General features: G+C 45.9%; 2 protein-coding genes across 3 annotated transcripts in view; one reads left to right on the forward strand and one right to left on the reverse strand.

Moving 5' to 3' along the window:
* Positions 1-2,750, reverse strand: part of pag1 (phosphoprotein membrane anchor with glycosphingolipid microdomains 1) — a 284,245-nt gene extending 281,495 nt beyond the window's left edge. For both annotated transcript variants that reach the window (XM_038809688.1, XM_038809687.1), the window contains exon 1: positions 2,460-2,750. The gene's annotated coding sequence lies outside the window, so the exon portion shown is untranslated. The remainder of the gene's footprint in view (positions 1-2,459) is intronic.
* A 97-nt stretch (positions 2,751-2,847) lies between these two features.
* The window catches only part of mrpl53 (mitochondrial ribosomal protein L53), a 38,702-nt gene continuing 22,082 nt past the window's right edge, over positions 2,848-19,467 (forward strand). Inside the window, exon 1 of the mRNA XM_038809690.1 lies at positions 2,848-3,030. Coding sequence (XP_038665618.1) covers positions 2,939-3,030 — 92 coding nt within the window. The 5' untranslated portion in view covers positions 2,848-2,938. The remainder of the gene's footprint in view (positions 3,031-19,467) is intronic.

Raw genomic sequence — 19,467 nt, forward strand, 5'->3', positions numbered from 1 at the left:
ACCAGTACAATTCCCCATAAAAGTCCCTGAAGACCCCATTAATGTCCACCCCCCCCTCGCACCACATTGCCTCCCCTATCCGTCACTCCACCAATCTCCCTGTCTTACGCTTATCACGCTTACGAAACTGATACGCCAGCATCCTACTCTTCTTCTCCCCATATTCGTACACCGCTCCCTGTGCCTTCCTCCACTGAGCTTCCGCCTTTCCGGTGGTCAGCAAGTCAAACCTGGTCTGAAGGTTACGTCGCTCCCTCAACAGTCCCTCCTCCGGAGCCTCCGCGTATCTCCTGTCCACCCTCACCACCTCCCCCACCAACCTCTCCCTCTCTCTTTGCTCTCCCCTCTCTCTATGGGCTCGGATGGAAATCAACTCCCATCTAACCACCGCCTTCAATGCTTCCCAATCCGTCCCCACCCAGACTTCCCCATTATCATTGGTCTCTAAGTACCTCTTGATACACCCCCGAAACAGCCCGCCCACCTTCTCATCTGTCAGCAGTCCCACCTCCAGGCGCCAGAGTGGGCGCTGGTCCCTCTCCTCCCCCAGCCCAAGGTCTACCCAGTGCGGGGCATGGTCCGAAATGACTATGGCCGAATATTCGGCATCCTCCACCCTCGAAATCAGCCCCCTGCTCAGGACAAAAAAAAAAAAAATCGATCCGGGAATAGGCTTTATGCTCGTGGGAAAAAAATGAATACTCCCTGGCCCTCGACCTAGCGAACCTCCACGGATCCACCCCTCCCATCTGGTCCATAAACCCCCTCAACACCTTAGCCGCCGCAGGCCTCCTGCCCATCCTGGACATGGATCGATGCAATGGGGGATCCAGCACCGTGTTAAAGTCCCCCCCCTAGTATCAAGCCCCCCGTCTCTAGATCCGGAATGTGGCCCAACATGCGCCGCATAAAACCCGCATCGTCCCAATTTGGGGCATAGACATTCACCAGCACCACCCGCTCCCCTTGCAACTTGCCGCTCACCATCACATACCTCCCTCCACTGTCAGCCACCACCTTTGATGCCTCAAACGACACCCTTTTTCCCACTAGAATCGTCGCCGCCGCCGCCGCGCCCCCCCCCCCGCCCCCCCGATTTTTTTCATCCAGCCCCGAATGAAACACCTGGCCTACCCAGCCCTTCCTCAGTCTAACCTGATCCGCCACCTTCAGGTGCGTCTCCTGGAGCATAGCCACGTCCGCCTTCAGCCCCTTGAGATGTTATTCTTAATCAAAAATGTTAAATAAATGCAAGTTGTTGTTCCTTCCTCCGAGAACTTCTGAACCAGCTTTATATTGTCTCAGCATCATTCATGACTCATATGACCGTATGGCAATGAGTAACATCACTGAATGAAATCAACTTTAAATGTGTTTGCATGTAATGTAGTATGCATTTTGTCATATCATAACTCAAGAAAGCAGGCAATATTTTTCTGTTTAAAAGCACTGTAATGCATCCAGATGGAACGTTTGATGAAACCTGCAAACAATTTCACCAGAAACCACTTGGAACAGCATTTAAAGGGATTGGGAACATATATTTAGAAGTTTGCGCTGTGACTATGGAAAGAATTTCCTAACTATACCACATAATTTCAGTATATTAAATCCAGACTAATTTAATGACAGATATTTACAATCAATTGCCATTTAGTTCCTAGAAGATCAGCTAAACATGTAATCCCAAACAAACATTTGGTTTTGTCACTCAACATTTTAAAATAAAATGTAACATATAACAAATATCTATCGTACAATTATTGAGATGATCACAGTTTTGCCTATGTGATTCCGTGAAATTCAACAATCACTTAGAGTAAATGTAAGAATGATAAACGCTTTATATTTAACTGCACAAGTATACGAAAGAACAGGTATTTAACATACGATCAAAGGAATTTTTATCCAAAGTGTGGCAAAAAAAATTGGTGAAGGATGAATTACGTTTTAAATGATGTCCGAAAACACCTCTTCAGAACTCCGAGTGTAAATAAAATGATTGTGCACTTATGCAACATTCAACAGTATACAAACTGCAGATTTGAATCCAAGTCACATAGTGATGGTTTCTCATGAAAACCCAACAAGACTTAAAGATAATCGTGTGATCTGCTTTTATGTTACTAAAGACGAATAATTGTATTTACTGTACTAAGTTGAAAATAAGCTAAAATGCTGTACAAGACTATGCATGTTAATTTTACGTTTCAAATGTCCAGTTTTTTATCCTTTGGGTATTCCTCAAATCAATGTCAGTTTTTCATTGTACTCCAGGCAACAACAAAGTATTACACTGCCGGTATGTACATCTATGCTATGAAGAGTACTCCCACCAAACCGTGAGACTTTCGAGATACTAGTTCCCAGATGTCACACACGGAATAAATAATTTGCATATTTCACAAATCTGGCTGCGAAACTAAACATTTACAAAGAATGTTTCAAAAAAATCTTACCATGAAAAACGACGAAAGAAGCCACTAATTCGCGCAGCTGCTTCACACAAGTTGATGGAGCTCAAGTACTGCAACAAACATCAGTTAGAGCAGTAAATTGTAACGTGCTGCATTATGAATAGTGATCGCGCTTTCTCTCTGTGCTGCAATAATTTGGACCCCCACAAGCTTCTCCAAGGCAGCGACATTCGCTCTGGCTCTGGACTCTGCTCCGCCCACAGACAGTGTGCGAGAGACAAGCTTCTGCAAACAGCTGGACAGAGCCCGAGCGCGCTTGTGCAGCCCTGCGAGCCGCACGCAGACAGGCAGGCGGAGGAAGGATTGCGTCCTGCGTGACGCAGCGACGCCTCCAGCGCGGCGCCGTCTTCAAACTGCTTGCTCCTCGGGTCGCGGAAGGAACTACAATTCCCAGGGTGCATGGTGACACAAACCACCAGATCCGCCCTGCAGGCAGATCGGTCAAAGGCGAGTGAAGTAAGATGGCGGCGGGCAGGGGGAGGGTGATCTTGAAAACAGTGAAAGAGATCATCGTGCAGTTCTGCCCCTTCGAGTCTAATGTGCGTGGCGCCAGGTAGGAAAGGCCTCCAGAATAAAACTCTCATCTTCCACTCGCTTCACCGGTGATTTTCTGCCTTAATCTGGAGTCGCTTCTATCCTTGAAATAATTCTATTCAGAAGTGCTGCGAATAAAATTTATAAAGACAAGCAGTCGCCATGAAAGGGCAGTTGGACACAGGATTCTAATTTTATTGAATCACAATCATAAACAACACAGAAGGTGACCATTCGGCCCATCGTGTTAACACTGGCCCTCTGAATGAGCAATTCACACAATGCAGAAATTATACAACTTTTTCTATATTTTACTCTTAAGGGCTGATCATCAAATTTTGGGAAAATTAGGTTTGACACAACATTAGACTGAATTTCAAAAAAACGTTGTGTTATTAGTATGATGTAGATGCTCTTATTGCACTGTTTCCTGGACCAGACCCCAACAGTGGGTAGGATACTGGATAGAAACCCCAATATTGTAAGACTGTTGAGGAGAGGATATCTTGCTCCAGGAGTGATTGCATGCAAAATAGGGATATGGTATATTAAAACAATCTTTGTTGCTAACACAGTAGTATTACAATATCTTTAACATCACACAAGAAAATAGCTAACAATTACTCCTTTAACAATGCTAATCAATACAGTGACACAATAACCCCTTACTGCCATCTTTATTTCCACTCGAACACAAACCACCTTGGGTCACAATTCATGTTTTAAATACAGTTAGCAGACTCGGGTGTACTTGCTGTAAAGAGATGTCTTGGACCTCCACTTTGAGAAAGAGATCTATTGAGACTACTTAAAAGAAAAGGACCTGTCACCCTGTCAGAATAATGCAGAAATCTCTGGCTGAACTCTTCAGAATCCTTCTCAGCTCACTTTCCAGCCAAAAACTGGCTCATGCCATTGACTACAGCATCTCACTAAGTTGAACACAGAGGGCTGGATTCTCCAATTTTGAGGCAATGTCCCCACGCTGGCGTTTTACAACAGATAAAACGGTGTATAACGGCTACCAATCCTCCGTTTGACTGGGGGCTGGCATCAAGGCAGCTGAGCACCTGGCAGTAGGTGCCGATATGGCCTGGAGAATTGCCGGGACTGTGGCTGCGCACGACGGCGGCCTACGGTGGCCGTGTCGTGCAACATGGTGCAGGCCGCTTGCAGACCCGGCCTGCGAAATAGTGCCCCACTCTTTGGTCGGCTTGTGAGCCCCAGACCATCCCCCCCAGTGCCCCCAGCTCCTGGTAAAGTCCCCCCTGCCTGTGGATCGGCCCTCCCTTGACTTTGGCGGTGCTGGACTGAGTCCACAGCTACCACACCGCGTTCCTGACGGGTGAGACCACATGTGACCGACGCTGTCAGGAACTTGGGCAGTCGGGGGCGGAGTAGCAGAAGGTGGGCCTTAGGCAACGTCCTGAGGCCGTCGATATGTCGCATGGCGTACTCTCCAAGTATGCGTCTTCGGAGAGTGCGGAGCATCGCAAAAGTAGCACCGTTCCCGATTGGGTCACAAACGTTAATTCTCTGACCAATTGCCGGACCCGATTTCGGCGACCGGAGAATCCCACCCAATGTCTCTAGCTATCTACTCCTCGGGAAACCCTCTTAAAATAAAGTCCATTCGGCCAAACTTTTACAATGCTTTAATTCCACCTCTGGCTTCAAAAAGCCTAGTTGCCTTTCAAACCAGGATTTTTAAAAACATGACTGAAGCAGTCTCACATGCTATCCCAGGCTTTTAACCTTTATTATGCCTAATACAGTATATCTGAAATTCCTGCATTCATCATATTAGATAAGGAGCTCAAGAATACTGTATTCACCTGGAATCATAGAATAGTTAAAGCACATAAGGAGAACATTCAAGCCTGCACAACCTCTTGTGAGAGCAATTTAGCTAGTCATACTATCCAACCCTTTCCCTGTTTAAAAAATAAATTGCTCATCAGATGCTTGTACAATTCATATTTAAAAGCCACAATTTCATCCACTTCCGCCACCTTCTTAGGCAGTATATTCCAGATTGCAACCATTCACGGTGTAAAAATGACTTTTCCCACATGTCGTCTTTGGTTCTTTTGGCAGTCATTTTAAATCTGTGTCCTTGGGTATGAGAAAAATATCAGCCATGATTGAATGGCGGAGCAGACTCGATGGGCCAAGTGGCCTAATTCTGCTCCTGAGTCTTATGGACCCGGGACCGGGATTGAACCCAAATTTTGGTGTTGTGAGTCAGCAATGCTAACCATTGCGCAACCGTGCTGCCTGCTTTGACAAATGTATTAGGGTTCTTTGAGGATGCAGCAGCAGGGCGGATAAAGGGGAACCAATAGTTGTAGTATATTTGGATTTCGAAAAGGCATTCAATAAGGTATCACGTAAAAAGTTACTACATACATTAAGAGCTTATGGATTAAGTCCTCTGGTTCTAGTTTTTCCTATAAGTAGAAACATCCCCTCCACGTCCACTCTAACCAGGCCTCGCAGTATCCTGTAAGTTTCAGTAAGATCTCTCCTCGTCCTTCTAAACTCCAACGAGTACAGACTCAGAGTCCTCAACTGTTCCTCATACGACAAGTTCTACGTTCCAGGGATCATTCTTGTGAACCTTCTCCGGACCCTTTCCAAGGCCAGCACATCCTTCCTTAGATACGGGGCCCCAAACTGCTCATAATAGTTCGAATGGGGTCTGACCAGAGCCTTGTACAGCGTCAGAAGTATATCCCTGGTCTTGTATTCTAGGCATTCGACATGAATGCTAACATTGAATTTGCCTTCCTAACTGCTGACTGAACCTGCACGTTAACCTTAAGAGAATCTCTAACAAGGACTAAGCATTTCCATGTGGAGTTTGGTCCCTGTGTCTGTGTGGGTCTCACCCCCACAACCCAAAGATGTACAGGGTAGGTTAGTTGGCAATGGTAAATTGTCCCTTAATTGGAAGAAAAGAACTGCGTACTCTAAATTAATTAAAAATAAAACAAAATTGAGCAGCACGATAGTGCAGTGGTTAGCACTGCTGTCTTATGGCGCCGCGGTCTGAGGTTCGATCCTGGCTCTGGGTCACTGTCCGTGTGGCGTTTGCACGTTCTTTCCGTGTTTGCATGGGTTTTGTCCACACAACCCAGCGATGTGGAGGCTAGGTGGATTGGCCACGCTAAATTGCCCCTTAATTGGAAAACATGAATTGGATACTCTAAATTTGTAAAAAAAAAATTGTTAAATGCAATTTCACTTTCACAAAGCCATGTTGAATCTGCCTGATTGTATTATGATTTTCTAAACGTCCCGCTACAAGTTGAAAATCCCTTATGTGAAATGCTTGGGGCCGAGTGTGTATCGGATTTCGGAATTTTTCAGACTTCGGAATATACTGCATATGTACGCCGCATGTTGGGAACTGCACTTGTGCATTGGGAATTGCGCGTGTGCGATACACATTGAGAACTGCGCATTAGCCAGAAATCTTTTGGGATTTCTCATTTGTGATGTCACGTTTGCGCGCAAAAGGAAATGAAGATTTTGGAGTTTTTCAGCTTTAGGAATTTCGGATAAGGGATGCTTAATATTGGACATTTTACCAATGTTAGGTTTTCTGGCTTGTGCTTCTGCTTTCTGTCTCCCTCCTTTTTGAACATCGTGTTCTTGAGTGTTATGGGGCTGTACTTATCCAGATAAGTGAGAGTATTCCATTACACTTCTGACTTAATGCCTTGTAGATGGTGGAATTACTTTGGGAAGTCAGGAGGCAAGTTCTGACTCAATATACAAAATATCCAAGCTCTGACCTGGTCTTGGAACTACAGTATTATTTATGTTGTTACCCCAGTTCGGCTTCCAGTCAATGGTGATCACCCGAATATTGATGCTAGTGGATTTGATGATACTAGTGCCGTTGAATGTCAATGAGAAGTGGCTAGGCACTTTTTTAGACACTGAGGATTTGCGGATGCAATTGAACATTGTGCAATATCATCCCCACTTCTGACCTTATGAAGGCTGAATGGTTATTGGAAAAGCAGCTGAAAATGGTTGCGTCTGTGACACTTGCCATGGCAAGTGTCACAGACGCAACCAAATAGTTCTCAAGAAAACTTTCTAGTTTGGTGGGGAGGGTGAAAGCTGATCTGGCACGGTGGGACAGTCTCCCTCTGTTACTGGCGGGTCGGGTACAGGCGGTTAAAATGAATGTGTTGCTGCGATTCCTGTTTATTTTCCAATGCCAGCTGATTTTCCTGCCAACGGCATTTTTTAGAGAAATTGAAGGGATGATTACCTCGTTCATATGGGGAGGGAAGGTGGCCAGAATTAGAAAGGTGCTACTACAGCGAGGAAGGCAGGCAGGGGGTTTGGGTCTTCCGAACCTGATGTATTATTACTGGGCGGCGAATGTGGAGAAGGTACGGAGCTGGGTCAGAGGGGTTGACTCCCAATGGTTCAGAATGGAGGAGAGCTTGTGTAGGGGGTCGGGATTGAAGGTGGTAGCAATAGCGCCACTCCCGACGGCCCTGGGGAAATAGTCAGGGAGTCTGGTAGTAATAGCTTTGTTGAGAATTTGGAGGCAGTTTTGCCAGCACTTCGGGTTGGGGGCAGGGTCAAGGGAAATGCTGATTCGGGGGGACTATAGATTTGAGCCAGGGAAGTGGGATGGAAATTTTCGGAGATGGAAGGAGAAAGGAATTAGGACACTAAAAGATTTGTTTCTTTGGGGTCGGTTTGCGGGATTGAAGGAGCTGGGAGCGAAGTATGGTCTGGAGCAGGGGGAAATATTTAGATACATGCAGGTTTGAGACTTTGCCAGAAAGGAGATAACAGAATTTCCCACTAGAGCCGGCTTCCACATTGCTGGAGGAGGTGCTGACCACAGGGGGACTGGAGAATGGGATAGTATCGGCGGTTTACGGGGTTATTTTGTAAGAGGAGAAGGCCCCGCTGGAAGGGTTCAAGGCAAAATGGCAGGAAGAGTTGGGAGAGGGTATGGATATGTTTTGGTCCTGTCCAAAGCTGGAGGATTACTGGAAGGAGGTTTTTAGGGTAATCTCTAAAGTGGTGCATGTGAAACTGGACCCGGGCCCTCAGGTGGCCATATTCGGGGTGTCGGACCAGCCAGGGTTGGAAACAGGTGTGAGGCAGGTGGTGTGGCCTTCACCTCGTTGATCGCCTGAAGGCGGATCCTCTTAGGGTGGAGATCAACCTCGCCACCCTGTGCCCTGCTGGATTTCTTGATTCTTGAGAAGGTCAAATTTGAACTGAGGGGAAGGATGGAGGGATTCTACAATTCATGGGCATTATTCATTATGCACTTTCGAGAATTGGATTACATCGAACGTTGGTGGGGTGACGGGGGGCTGCTGGGAGGGTTGGGGAGGGGGGGAATGGTATGTGTTAATGGTGACTATGGGTGATTCCTGATTCATTTTTGTCATTTTTTTAATGTTAACATGCGGGCTAATGTTTGGTGGGAGGATGGAATTGTTGTTATTGATATGATGATCGACATTGCATTCGTTACTGATTATTGTTGGGTCTAAATTTGGTAGAAAATGTGAAAAAGGAGAAGAATAAAAATATTTTTAAACAGAAAGAAAACTAATCTGGGCATCAGTGAAGTGAGCAGGTTATTGCGAACTAAGTGTTGCTTAAAAGCACCGTCAACAATGCCTTCCATCAGTTTGCTGATGATTGAGAGTATTCAATTGGGGTGATAATTAGCCTGTTTTTATGAATAGGACTTGACCGCCAATATGAAATATTGTCCCGCTACTTGCCAGAATTGGAGCTGCACTAGAATAGCTTCGCGAAAGGCATGGCTAATTCTGGAACGCAAGTCTAACCACAGCCAGTATGCTTTCGGGGCCCATAGTCATTGCTGGATCCAATGTTTCTTGATATCATTTGGAAATAATAAAATTGAATGGGAACTGTGATGATGGGAACTTCAAAAAGAGGCTCCATGAATTATCCACTCAGTACACTTGACTGAAAACAGTTTCACCAGCTTCAACCTTGTCTTTTTCATTCACACGTTCAGCTTTGCCGTTATTGACAATGGAAATGTTATTGAGCTTCCTCCTCCTTTTGTTTAATTAATCACCACCATTCTTGCCTGGATATGGTAAAACTGAAGTTTTGATCTGATCTGTTGATCTGGGTTGTTTACCTCTGTTTATAGCATGAAGCTTTCATTGTTTACCGTACATGTAGGCCTAAATTGTAGTTTCACCAAGGTAGCACCTCATTTTTAGGTATTCCTGGAACTGCACCTGGCTTGCTCTCCTCATTGAACCAAGGTTGGTCCAGTGACTTGATGATATGGTAAACTAATGAATATCATGCGATGAGAGTACAGATTGTGGTGGGATACAAATTCTGCCACTGAAGATGGCCCACAGCGCCTCATTGATGTCCACTTTCAAGCTGGTTGATCTGTTCTGAATCTATCCCATTTAGTGATGCCACACAATACAATAAAGGGTGCCTTCAGCGTGAAAATGGCACGACTCCTCCACAAAAAATATGTGGTGTTCACTCTTACCAATGTTGCCACTGTCATGAATCTGCCGAGCAACAGCAGAAAAACAAATTTAAAAACATAATAGGATGTGAGATGTCCGGCAACAGATATAAATCTGTGTAGAGATAGCAATAGTTAATATTCAAAAGGCCCCAAATGAGATGCGTCTTGCCCAATAACAAGGTTAGAAGGCCATTTAGATAATCAGGTATGAATAGCTTATGAGGAGAAACCGCTTCTAGACAATTAGCAAGATCAGTGAGGTACACATACGGTAATGATCAGTCAAGGTGGTTGATAAAGGCAGATAGATGAACACAGAGGAAATAATCGAAGAAGAACAACGGTATAATTGGCCCGATGATCAGAAGCCAGGGAGGCAGTTAAAAACTAGAAGTCTCAGAAACCAGACACAGTAGAACAGTGCTGTTTGTGTGTATTTGTCTTTACTTTCATAAATAGTCTTTTAAGAATTATTACACAACTGGACTATTTAGTCTCACTGGGGTTTCACTTGCCTCCTCACATCAAATCAAAATAAAACTATGCAGCCTCACAACTGGTGTTGCAAATTGGGATACCTTTGCAGATAACATCGGCATGCTTTGTGATAGTTAGAAACAGATAAATTTGCAAAAGGTAGATTGGTGAGAATAAAGTCAGTAAGCTTATCCCTCATGCTAACTCATTCACCACATATAACAGGCCCAGTGGCAACTATGTCCTTTAGCACTTGGCCAACTTGGTCAGTAGTGATGCTACTGAGCCACTCTTCGTGTTGGACATTGAAAACCCTAAATAGAGCATATTCTGTTTCCTTCTTTCATTCACTCTTTCTTTCAAGTGGTGTTCATTCAACATAGAGGAGTGCTAATTCATCAGTTAAGTAAGGCCAGCTAGTGGCAATCAGCAGGAGATCTCCTTGCCCATGTTTGATGTTACAAGACTTCACTGGGTCCAGAGTCAATGTTAAGGACCGCCAGGGACACTCCCTCTTGACCGTATATCACTATGCTGCCACATCTGGTCGTCCTGCTCCCAGTGGGACCGGACATACTCAGATCCCCAGGGACACTCTGTCTTGACCGTATAACTCTGTGCTGCCACATCTGATGGGACCGGACATACCCAGGGCTGGTGATGAAGGAACCTGGGACATTGACTGAAAGGTATGATTCTGTGTGTATAACCGTGTCAGATTATTGCTTGAGTAGTCCGTGGACTACCTCTTACAATTTTGGCACTAATCCCCAGATGTTAGTGAAAAGGACTTTGCGGGGTCATTGGGCTGGGCATGTCTCTTATCATGCCTGATGCCGCTTGCAAGGTCAGAGAACAGTGAAAAGTGAACCAGATTGCTTGGGTCTAGAGTCATATATTACCCAGACTAAATGAAGATGACACAATTCCTTCTCTAAAGGACATTAATGCAGATGGCTGTGGACAAGGTGCAGATTTGATCTTATTAAATGGCCTGTACCTGATTTTTGTCCATATGTCTGTATAAAACTTCAGTAGTTTCATGGTCACCATCATTGAGACTAGTTTTGTTTTTTAATTTCAGATTGACTTAATTAACTGAATTTAATTTCCCAGTTGCCGCAGTTGGATTTGACTTGACTCTTGGGATAATTAGTCCAGGTCTCTGGATTATTAATTGAGCAGCATAACCACTATGCTACCGTGCCCATAGGCGCATAGCATCCTCCCTCTCCAAGGCCACCCGGGTGTAGAAGCAGGAAGCCAGAGTGAAACACTCCTGCAAATCGTGTCCAACCACGACTTGTAAATGGTTCTGCACTGATGCTGAGCAACATTTTCTGTTTTTATTTCCAGTGTTGCAGAAGTAAGTCCAAAAATTGGTGAAGTAAAAGGAGGAGTTCCTACTAAGTGAACGGCAGGTTCTAAGTGCTAAATTATAAAGCGTGGCCTTGAGGTACCAATCCCCCAAAATCCTGAATCATACCCTAATTGCCATCAGGGAAAACAGAAAGAAACTGAATGCGTGATTGAAAGAATGTCATGGGAAAGAGGGAATTTTAGTTACCGAGACATTGTGACGGAATTCATAATATTGCTAGGACTAAGGTCCTAATGGAAAGGATAAGTAGGATTTTAGAAATAACATTAAGTAGTATAGGGGGAAGCTTGAGATGGATATAATTCTTTGTATTTGATAAAGAATTAATTATTACATGGAACTTATTTACACCCTGAAACATTTTTCATTATTTTACTACCCTTATAAAAATAGGACAGAATAAAATTCAGTTATCACAGCAGTTACTCTGCACAGGTAACATGAGGAAGATACTTTAGAGGCTCGAGTGCTGCTGGATTGCTGAGATAGTCTCCAGCTCCTTGCATTCCTCCTCAGCCCATGAGTACATGAGGAAGAGTGTGACAGTAGCAAAGGTAGCAGCATTGACAGGGAAAGCTTTCAAGAGTAGAGGTGAGCCCTCTTCTATTGCAATAGAAATGTAGCAAGTGCGAACAGCAAAATGGGGGATTTGGAGGCAAAAATAAAAAGTGAGAAATTAAATGTTATTGGAATAGTAGAAAATATTGTAAATTATTATGTACTTCGGAATGATATGGAAGGAGGAAAAGATGGGGTTAACTGTGTTAATCAGAAATGACAATGGCAGGAGCAAGTAAGGATATAACTAACAGAGTTGATGTATAATCCATATGAATTGAGATAAAGGATAGAAAGCCACACAATTGGGGGCATACAGACTAAATAGTGCAAAGGAAGTAGAGGAATAAATTTGTCGGCAGATACACAAATTGAGTAAAAATAAATACAATCATAATCATGCTGGATTTAACTACCCCAAATAGGCAGGGAGAGGGAGCTAAAAGGGCAAAGTGGATGGAGCTTTTAAAATCTTTAACCGAGCATGGCTCCCGGTTAAGCAGCATCTTAGTTTTAAAATTATCACCCTTGTTTTCGGATCCCTCTATGGTGTGGCCTCTCCCTATCTCTGTAATCTCCTCCTGCTCTACAACCTTCCAAGATATCTGTACTCTTACAATTCCGTAACGTCCCCAATTTGAATAGCATTGGTGACCCTCCTATCTTCACATGTCAGGGCCTTAATCTTTGAAATTCCGTCCCTCAAATGTTCTTCCTTTAAGATGCTCATTAAAACGTACCTCCCTGGCCAAGCTTTTGATCACTTTGAATAGCTCTTTTGGTAGCTCATATTTTGTTTTATAACACCTCTGTGACGCCACTTGGGACATTTTATTATGATAGAACTTCTATAGAAGTACAAGTTGTGTTTTAAATGTCTTGTACATGTTTGACACATTAGAAAACCCAACAAGGGAGGCAGCAAGGCTAGATCGAGTAATGAGAAGTGAACTAAAGCAGAAAAGAATAGCAATTTTGCGAGAAATAGTAGAGAGAATTGACCACAATATGATAAAGTTTAAGCAAATGCTTTATAAAGTTATTACAAACACCAAAGTGATATACTGGAGAAAAGCCAACTATGAGAGAATGCATATTTAACTAAGGGAAGAAAAATGAGGCTAATGATTGACAAATAAATCAAATAACAGTGGGCAGTAATTAAATTAAGAGATCAGTAAAGCCCAGGGAATAATATTCCACTTAAAAACCAGATAAAACTCGCAAGGAATGCAAAAACACAAAAAAATAAGAAGTTGAGGGTAAAATTGAATCTACAGAAAAGCATATACAAATTGCATACACAATAAAGGAAATTTTACAAAATGGAATATGATGAGCTTAGGAAAGGTGTAGAAGGACAAATGGGAAAGCAGAGTGGAAACATGCATCAAAATATAAACATGTAATAATGATATATTCTATAGGCACTTGGGTAACAAAATTAGATTTAATATAGGGTTAGGGTCACAAAGGGCTGATCAAGTTAAGCTCATAAGATGATACTAAAGTGGGTGAATACCGATTAGATATTTGCCTCAATTTTCATTGAAGAGTCCAACCAAGTGGAAATAAAAACAGTATAAATCAAGAGGGTTAATAGCCTTAGTTTTGACATAGTAATTAAAAAACATTTTTTTATTCCAAGCAGTTTTTCGTTTTTCCCTTTTTAAAATTTTGCCTAACTTCACCCCCCCCCCCCACCCCAAAAGGACCTCGCCAGCGACAAACAAGTCTTTAATCACAGATATAAACAGCCTCCATGTCACACACAATCCCTCCTGTGACCCAGCAAAACCTCATTTTTTCCAATTGTAGGAATTCTCCCATGTCCCCCAGCCATGCCGACACGTTCAGTGGTGTCACCGACCGCCACCCTAGCAGAATTCAACGCCGGGTAACCAGAGAGGTGAAGGCCATGACATTGGCCCCCCCAATCCTTCAGTAGCTCCGGCATCTCCAACACTCCAAAAATCGCTACTGGCGGGCATGGTTCCACCTTCACCCCTACAATCTCTGACAATGCCCCAAAGATCGATATCCAAAACTCTACTCGCTTCGGGCAGGACCAGGACATTTATACGTGATTCGCCAGCCTCTGATCACCTCTCGTACCTATTCTCCACCTTTGGGAAGAACCTATGCATCAGAGCCCATGTCACATGAGCTCTGTGGACCACCTTGAACTATATCAGTCTGATCCTCGCACACGAGGAAGCCAGGTTCACCCAATACAGAATCGAGGCACCCCGTGCCCACTCCACCCCCCAGCTCATCCTTGCACTTTCCCTTTATTTCTTCTAATGGCCCCTTCCCCGTTTCCAGTAGTCACCCATAAATATCCACAATCTTCCCTTCCCCAACTCAACATCTGATAATCTGTCCAGCAGGGTCTGACTCGGTAGCTGAGGGAAAGAAGCGAGCTCCTTTCGCGCAAAGACCCACACCTGCGTGTGTCTGAATACATTTCCCTTCGGCAACCTCCCTTTCATGAACAAGTCCCTAATCCATTCAACCCCTTCCCCACTCCAACTTATATATGTGGCATCCATTCTTGCTGGTGCACATCTATGATTCCCACATAACAGGGCCAGTACTGACATTCCTCCCCACTCCAAACATGTCACCTAAGCTGGTTCCAGATGTTACAGGATGCCACACCACCGGGCTTGCTGTATACCTGGCTGGCGAAGACTGGAGGGGGGCCGTCGCTGAAGTCCTTAAGCACACCCCATACAGGAGGCCTCTGCTGTACCCATTCTGACCCGACCCTTCCTGCAATCACCGCTGCACCGTTTCTACATTTGCTGTCCAGTAATAACATAACAACTTTGGAAGCACCAACCCCAACTGCATGTTGCCCCCTCTGCAAGAAAGCCCTCCCAATCCTGGGTGTCTTGTCTGTCCAGGCGAAGGCCAAGATTAGCTTATGTACTCTGAGGGGGGGGGGGAAAATGCTTTGGGGAGGACTAGCGGGAGGATTGAAACACAACCAAAAACCTTGGGAGAATGTTCGTCTTTATGGTCTTCACTCTTCCCATCAAGGAAATTGGGAGGGCTTCCCATCTCTTTAGATCCCCTCTTATCCACTCTACCAAACTCATTTGTGCATTGTAGCCCACTCTTGAGTCACTTGTGTTCCTAAATACTTAAAACCTTGTTTTGGCCAGCTTGAACGGCAGGGTTCCCAAGTTGGCACTTCTCCCCTGGGCGTTCACTGGGAATATCTTGCTCTTTAGCACATTGTGTTTGTACCCTGAAAAGATGGCAAACTTCCCTAACAGGCCATTTATCTTCTCCATGCACGCCAGAGGGTCTAAGACATATAGCAACAGGTTGTCTGCATAGAACAACGTCCTGTGCTTCCGACCACCCCTTTCAATACCCTTCCACTCCTTTGAGGCCCGCAATGTGATAGCAAGAGGCTCAATAGCCAATGCGAGCAACAGTGGGGACAATGGGCATCCCTGTCTCATGCCCCTATGCAGCCCAAAATATCCTGAGCTCACCACATTCATCCTTACACTCGCAGTGGGGACGTCATAAAGCAATCTCATCCAAGTGATGCCTTCTCTGCGTCCATTGAGATAACTTCTGACACCCCCCCAACACCCACACAGACAGATTTAGTCATCACAACGCTCAACAGCCACCTATGTTGATTGATGATTGTCGCCCCTTGTCAAAACCCGTCTGATCCTCAGAAACCACCTCCAGCGCACGCCCCTACAGTCGTATCGCCAACAAGTTGGCCAACACCTTCACATCGGTATTGAGCAGGGAAGCGAGACTATACAACCCACACTCCACTGGGTCCTTCTCCTTTTTTGGAATCAAAGAGCTTGACGCACATGCCAACGTGGCTGCCAACCCCTCCCATGCCAACGAATAATTGTACATCTCCGGGAGATGGGGTGCCACCGTTGCTGTGAATTGTTTATCAAATTCTGTAGGAAAACCATCCTGCCCTGTGCCTTCCCCGATTGCATCAGCCCAATGGCCTCCATTATTTCCTCCAATCCCAATCGCACCTCCAATCCCTGTCCCTCTGCACTTACGGGAACTCCAACCCATCTAGAAAGCGCCCTGGAGCTTGGACCTATACAACCTCCGATAAAAGTCCTCAAATGCCTTGTTAATCTTTTCCGGAGCCCCCACCCCATACCCTCTGCTATCTCACGTATAGCCACCTGTCACCTCAACTGATCAGTTAGCAGGCGGCTGGGCTTCTCCCCATACTCATGGAACACTATCCTTGAGCAATGGAACTGACCCTTCGCCTTTCCTGTCAGCATCACACCAAACTCCACCTGCAGCCTCTTTCAGAGTCGGGGCCTCTGAGTACTGCCGGTCCACTTGCACGATGTCCTCCACCAACCGCTGTCTCTTCACCTGCTCACCCTTGTCCCTGTGGGTTTTATAAGATATTATCTCCCCCGGACTGCTGCCTTCAGCGCTTGCCATAATGTGGAGGTTGAGACCTCCCCATTTTGGTTAAACTCCACATATTCTTATATTGTCGAGGCCACCTTCTTACAATACTGCTTGCCAGCTGGAAGTGTCGAATCAGACCTTCATGGGGGTCTCTGAGGCTCAGCCTGTTTCGAACCTTGCCCACATGGTGTGATGTCCAGTCTGATATTGCAATCGCGGTGTATTTCACCCCCACAATCCTCGGAAGTAAAAATTTCCCCACCACAAAAAGATCTATTCGGAAGTATACCTGATGCAAAGGGGAGATTCATGAATACACCCATTCCCGATGTTACCAATGACTTCGAGCTGGACCTATCCATCCTGGGATCCAAAACAAGGTTGAAATGCCCCCACCCCCCCATAATCCATTGGTGTGAGTCTAAGTCCAGAATGGCTGCCAGCGTTGTCTTAATGAATTCTATATTATCTCAATTGGGCGCATAAATATTAACTAAGTTAACCGGCATCCCCACCAAGACTCGGCGCACCATTACATACCACCCTACCGAGACCTGCACCTCATTAGCCGCCATATATACCACCTTCTTACTGAACAAAATTGCGACCCCTCGCAACTTAGAATCAAACCCCGAGTGGAACATATGCCCCATCCATCGCTTCCTTAACCTTGTCTGTTCCTTCGCCCTCAGATGCGCCTCCTGCAGGAAAACCACATCTGTCTTTAAACTTTTCAAATGGGCAAACAACCAGGATCATTTAACCGGGCCATTCAGCCCCTGCATGTTCCCCGTCACCATCCTCAGTGGGAGTCTCTGAATTCTCTCTCTATTAATGTCCGCCATCCCAACCTAACAAGAAGCTTCCATTATCTCCGGGCCCATCTCACATTCAGGCCCATCCAAAATGGCCACCCCCTCCATGCTCACTTACACCCTGCCACTTACACCCGCTCCCTCCCCTCCCAAGTCCCCCCTCCCCCTCTAACCTCCCATTCAACCTGCCCTCCCCACCAAGCCATTTCTACCTAACTGCTCTTTCCCCTCCCCCCTCCCCCCCCCTCTCTGGCTGTCTGCTGCAGCCCCCTCCCCCATGTTGCTTCCGTTTACTAGCATCCCTGCTAGCATGGCAACCCCCATCCTGAGATATACACAAAGAAACCTGCCACACACTCTTCCTCTCAAACCTTCACCCTTCGGACAGTCCCTGCCAAGCGCCCCCCACCCCCAACAGGCCGGAGCCCCCTCCCTACCAATCTCCAGCTGGAGGACAAAAAACCCAGGACTCTAAACCATTCCCCCATCAACCATAACAAAAGAAAACATATGAAACAATAACCCTTCCAACCATTCACATTACAAACAAATCAAAACCATGAAATCCTACCATTTGTGTACCCCCACCACCACCACCACGCTTCCTGACAAAGTTATTTGCCTCCTTTGGCGGAGTGAAATACTGTTCCTTGCTCTTAAATGTCACCCAGAGTTTAGTCAGGTGCAACACCCAAAACGGGACCTTGCTCCGAAAGAGCGCAGCCTTGTCAAGTCAGATCCAGTGTCCTGGTAGATCCAATTCCTCTCCCAGCTACAGTCTGTGTCGCCTTCGGCCACCTCAGAATTCGCTCCTTCTCTTGGAACTTGTGCATCCGAACGATCACTGCCCGCGGTGACTGGTGGGCGTGATCCACCTCTGGGTACCTCTTGAAGACCTCCTCCTCGACCAGCTTTGCAAACATCCTTGCCACATAATCTGTGGCACTTATTCCCTTGACCCCTCTGCGGCAGCCCGGCGATTCTCAGGCTCTGCCTCCTGATTGATTCTCCTGATCACCCACCCTCGTTTTCACTAACTTGCAGGCCTCTCCCAACAATGCCACCTCCACCTCCAGCTCCATGATCCAACACTATGGTTAGACATCGCTCTTTCCACCTCGTGGATCGTTGCGCCCTGAAACTCCCAACAGCTGCTCCACACTCTCCAGAGACCCGTGAAGAGGGGCTACTGCTCCCTCAATCGCTTTGGACCGGTCTTCCTGCAACTCTTGCCGATGACTCTTGAATTTCCCCTTGATAAATGGCATCAGCTGCTCCACTGGCAGTGGGGTAGGATAAATGCCATCAACTGCTCCACCGGCAGTGGGGTAGGCAACGACGACATATCCAACTCCGCCATCCTTTCTGTTGCTGCGCCACAAGGACCTTCCACCTCTTCAGTTGAAGCCTAATTCAACTTCTGCCGGGTGTTGTAGTCAGCCTATGGAGGAGAAACCAATACCCTCCAATTATTCTGCACTTTTCCCCAACAAAGCGTCTGTTAACTGGGTAGTAAGGGTCAAGACCTAAGCTTCCCAAGTGGGAGCTACCTTCTGTGTGACCGATCAGCTCATGTCCGCCACCGGAAGTCACCTTGCCATAGCAAAAACAGTGAGGCTATCGCTGTTATCACAGGGTAAATCATAGAATCCCTGCAGTGCAGAAGGAGACCATTTGGCCCATCGAGTCTACAGTGACAATTCAGAAGAGCACTCTACCCATGTCCACCCACTGTAACCCCGTAACCTAACCTGCACATCCCTGGACACCTGAGGGGCAATTTCTAGTGACCGTACATGAACAACTCATCTTGGAAACCTGGAAGCTGCTGCCAGAGATACCCTGCTCCTCCACATAGTGCTTTAAAAAAATATATATTTAGAGTACCCAATTCATTTTTCCAATTAAGGGGCAATTTAGCGTGTCCAATCCACCTTGCCTGCACATCTTTGGGTTGTGGGGGCGAAGCCCATGCAAACACGGAGAGAATGTGCAAACTCCATGATGTGACCATCAATTCACTCGAGACATGATAGGAAGTAAACTGTGGCTTTAATAGACTTACAACTGAGCCTGCCTGCGACCAGAAGAACTGAGGGCAGACTCACAAGGCTGCTGCACTTTATACTTCCGGTAGTGGGATGGGCCATGGGCGGAGCCGAGGGTGGAGCCCTGTACAAGCTCCTCATCTCCCTCTGTGGGCAGAGCCGCACAACAGCTCACAGACAGAGCCCACAAGGACACAATGCTATACAGTGTGAA

Source organism: Scyliorhinus canicula, chromosome 10 (genome assembly GCF_902713615.1).
Source record: "Scyliorhinus canicula chromosome 10, sScyCan1.1, whole genome shotgun sequence".
Classification (NCBI taxonomy): Eukaryota; Metazoa; Chordata; class Chondrichthyes; order Carcharhiniformes; family Scyliorhinidae; genus Scyliorhinus; species Scyliorhinus canicula.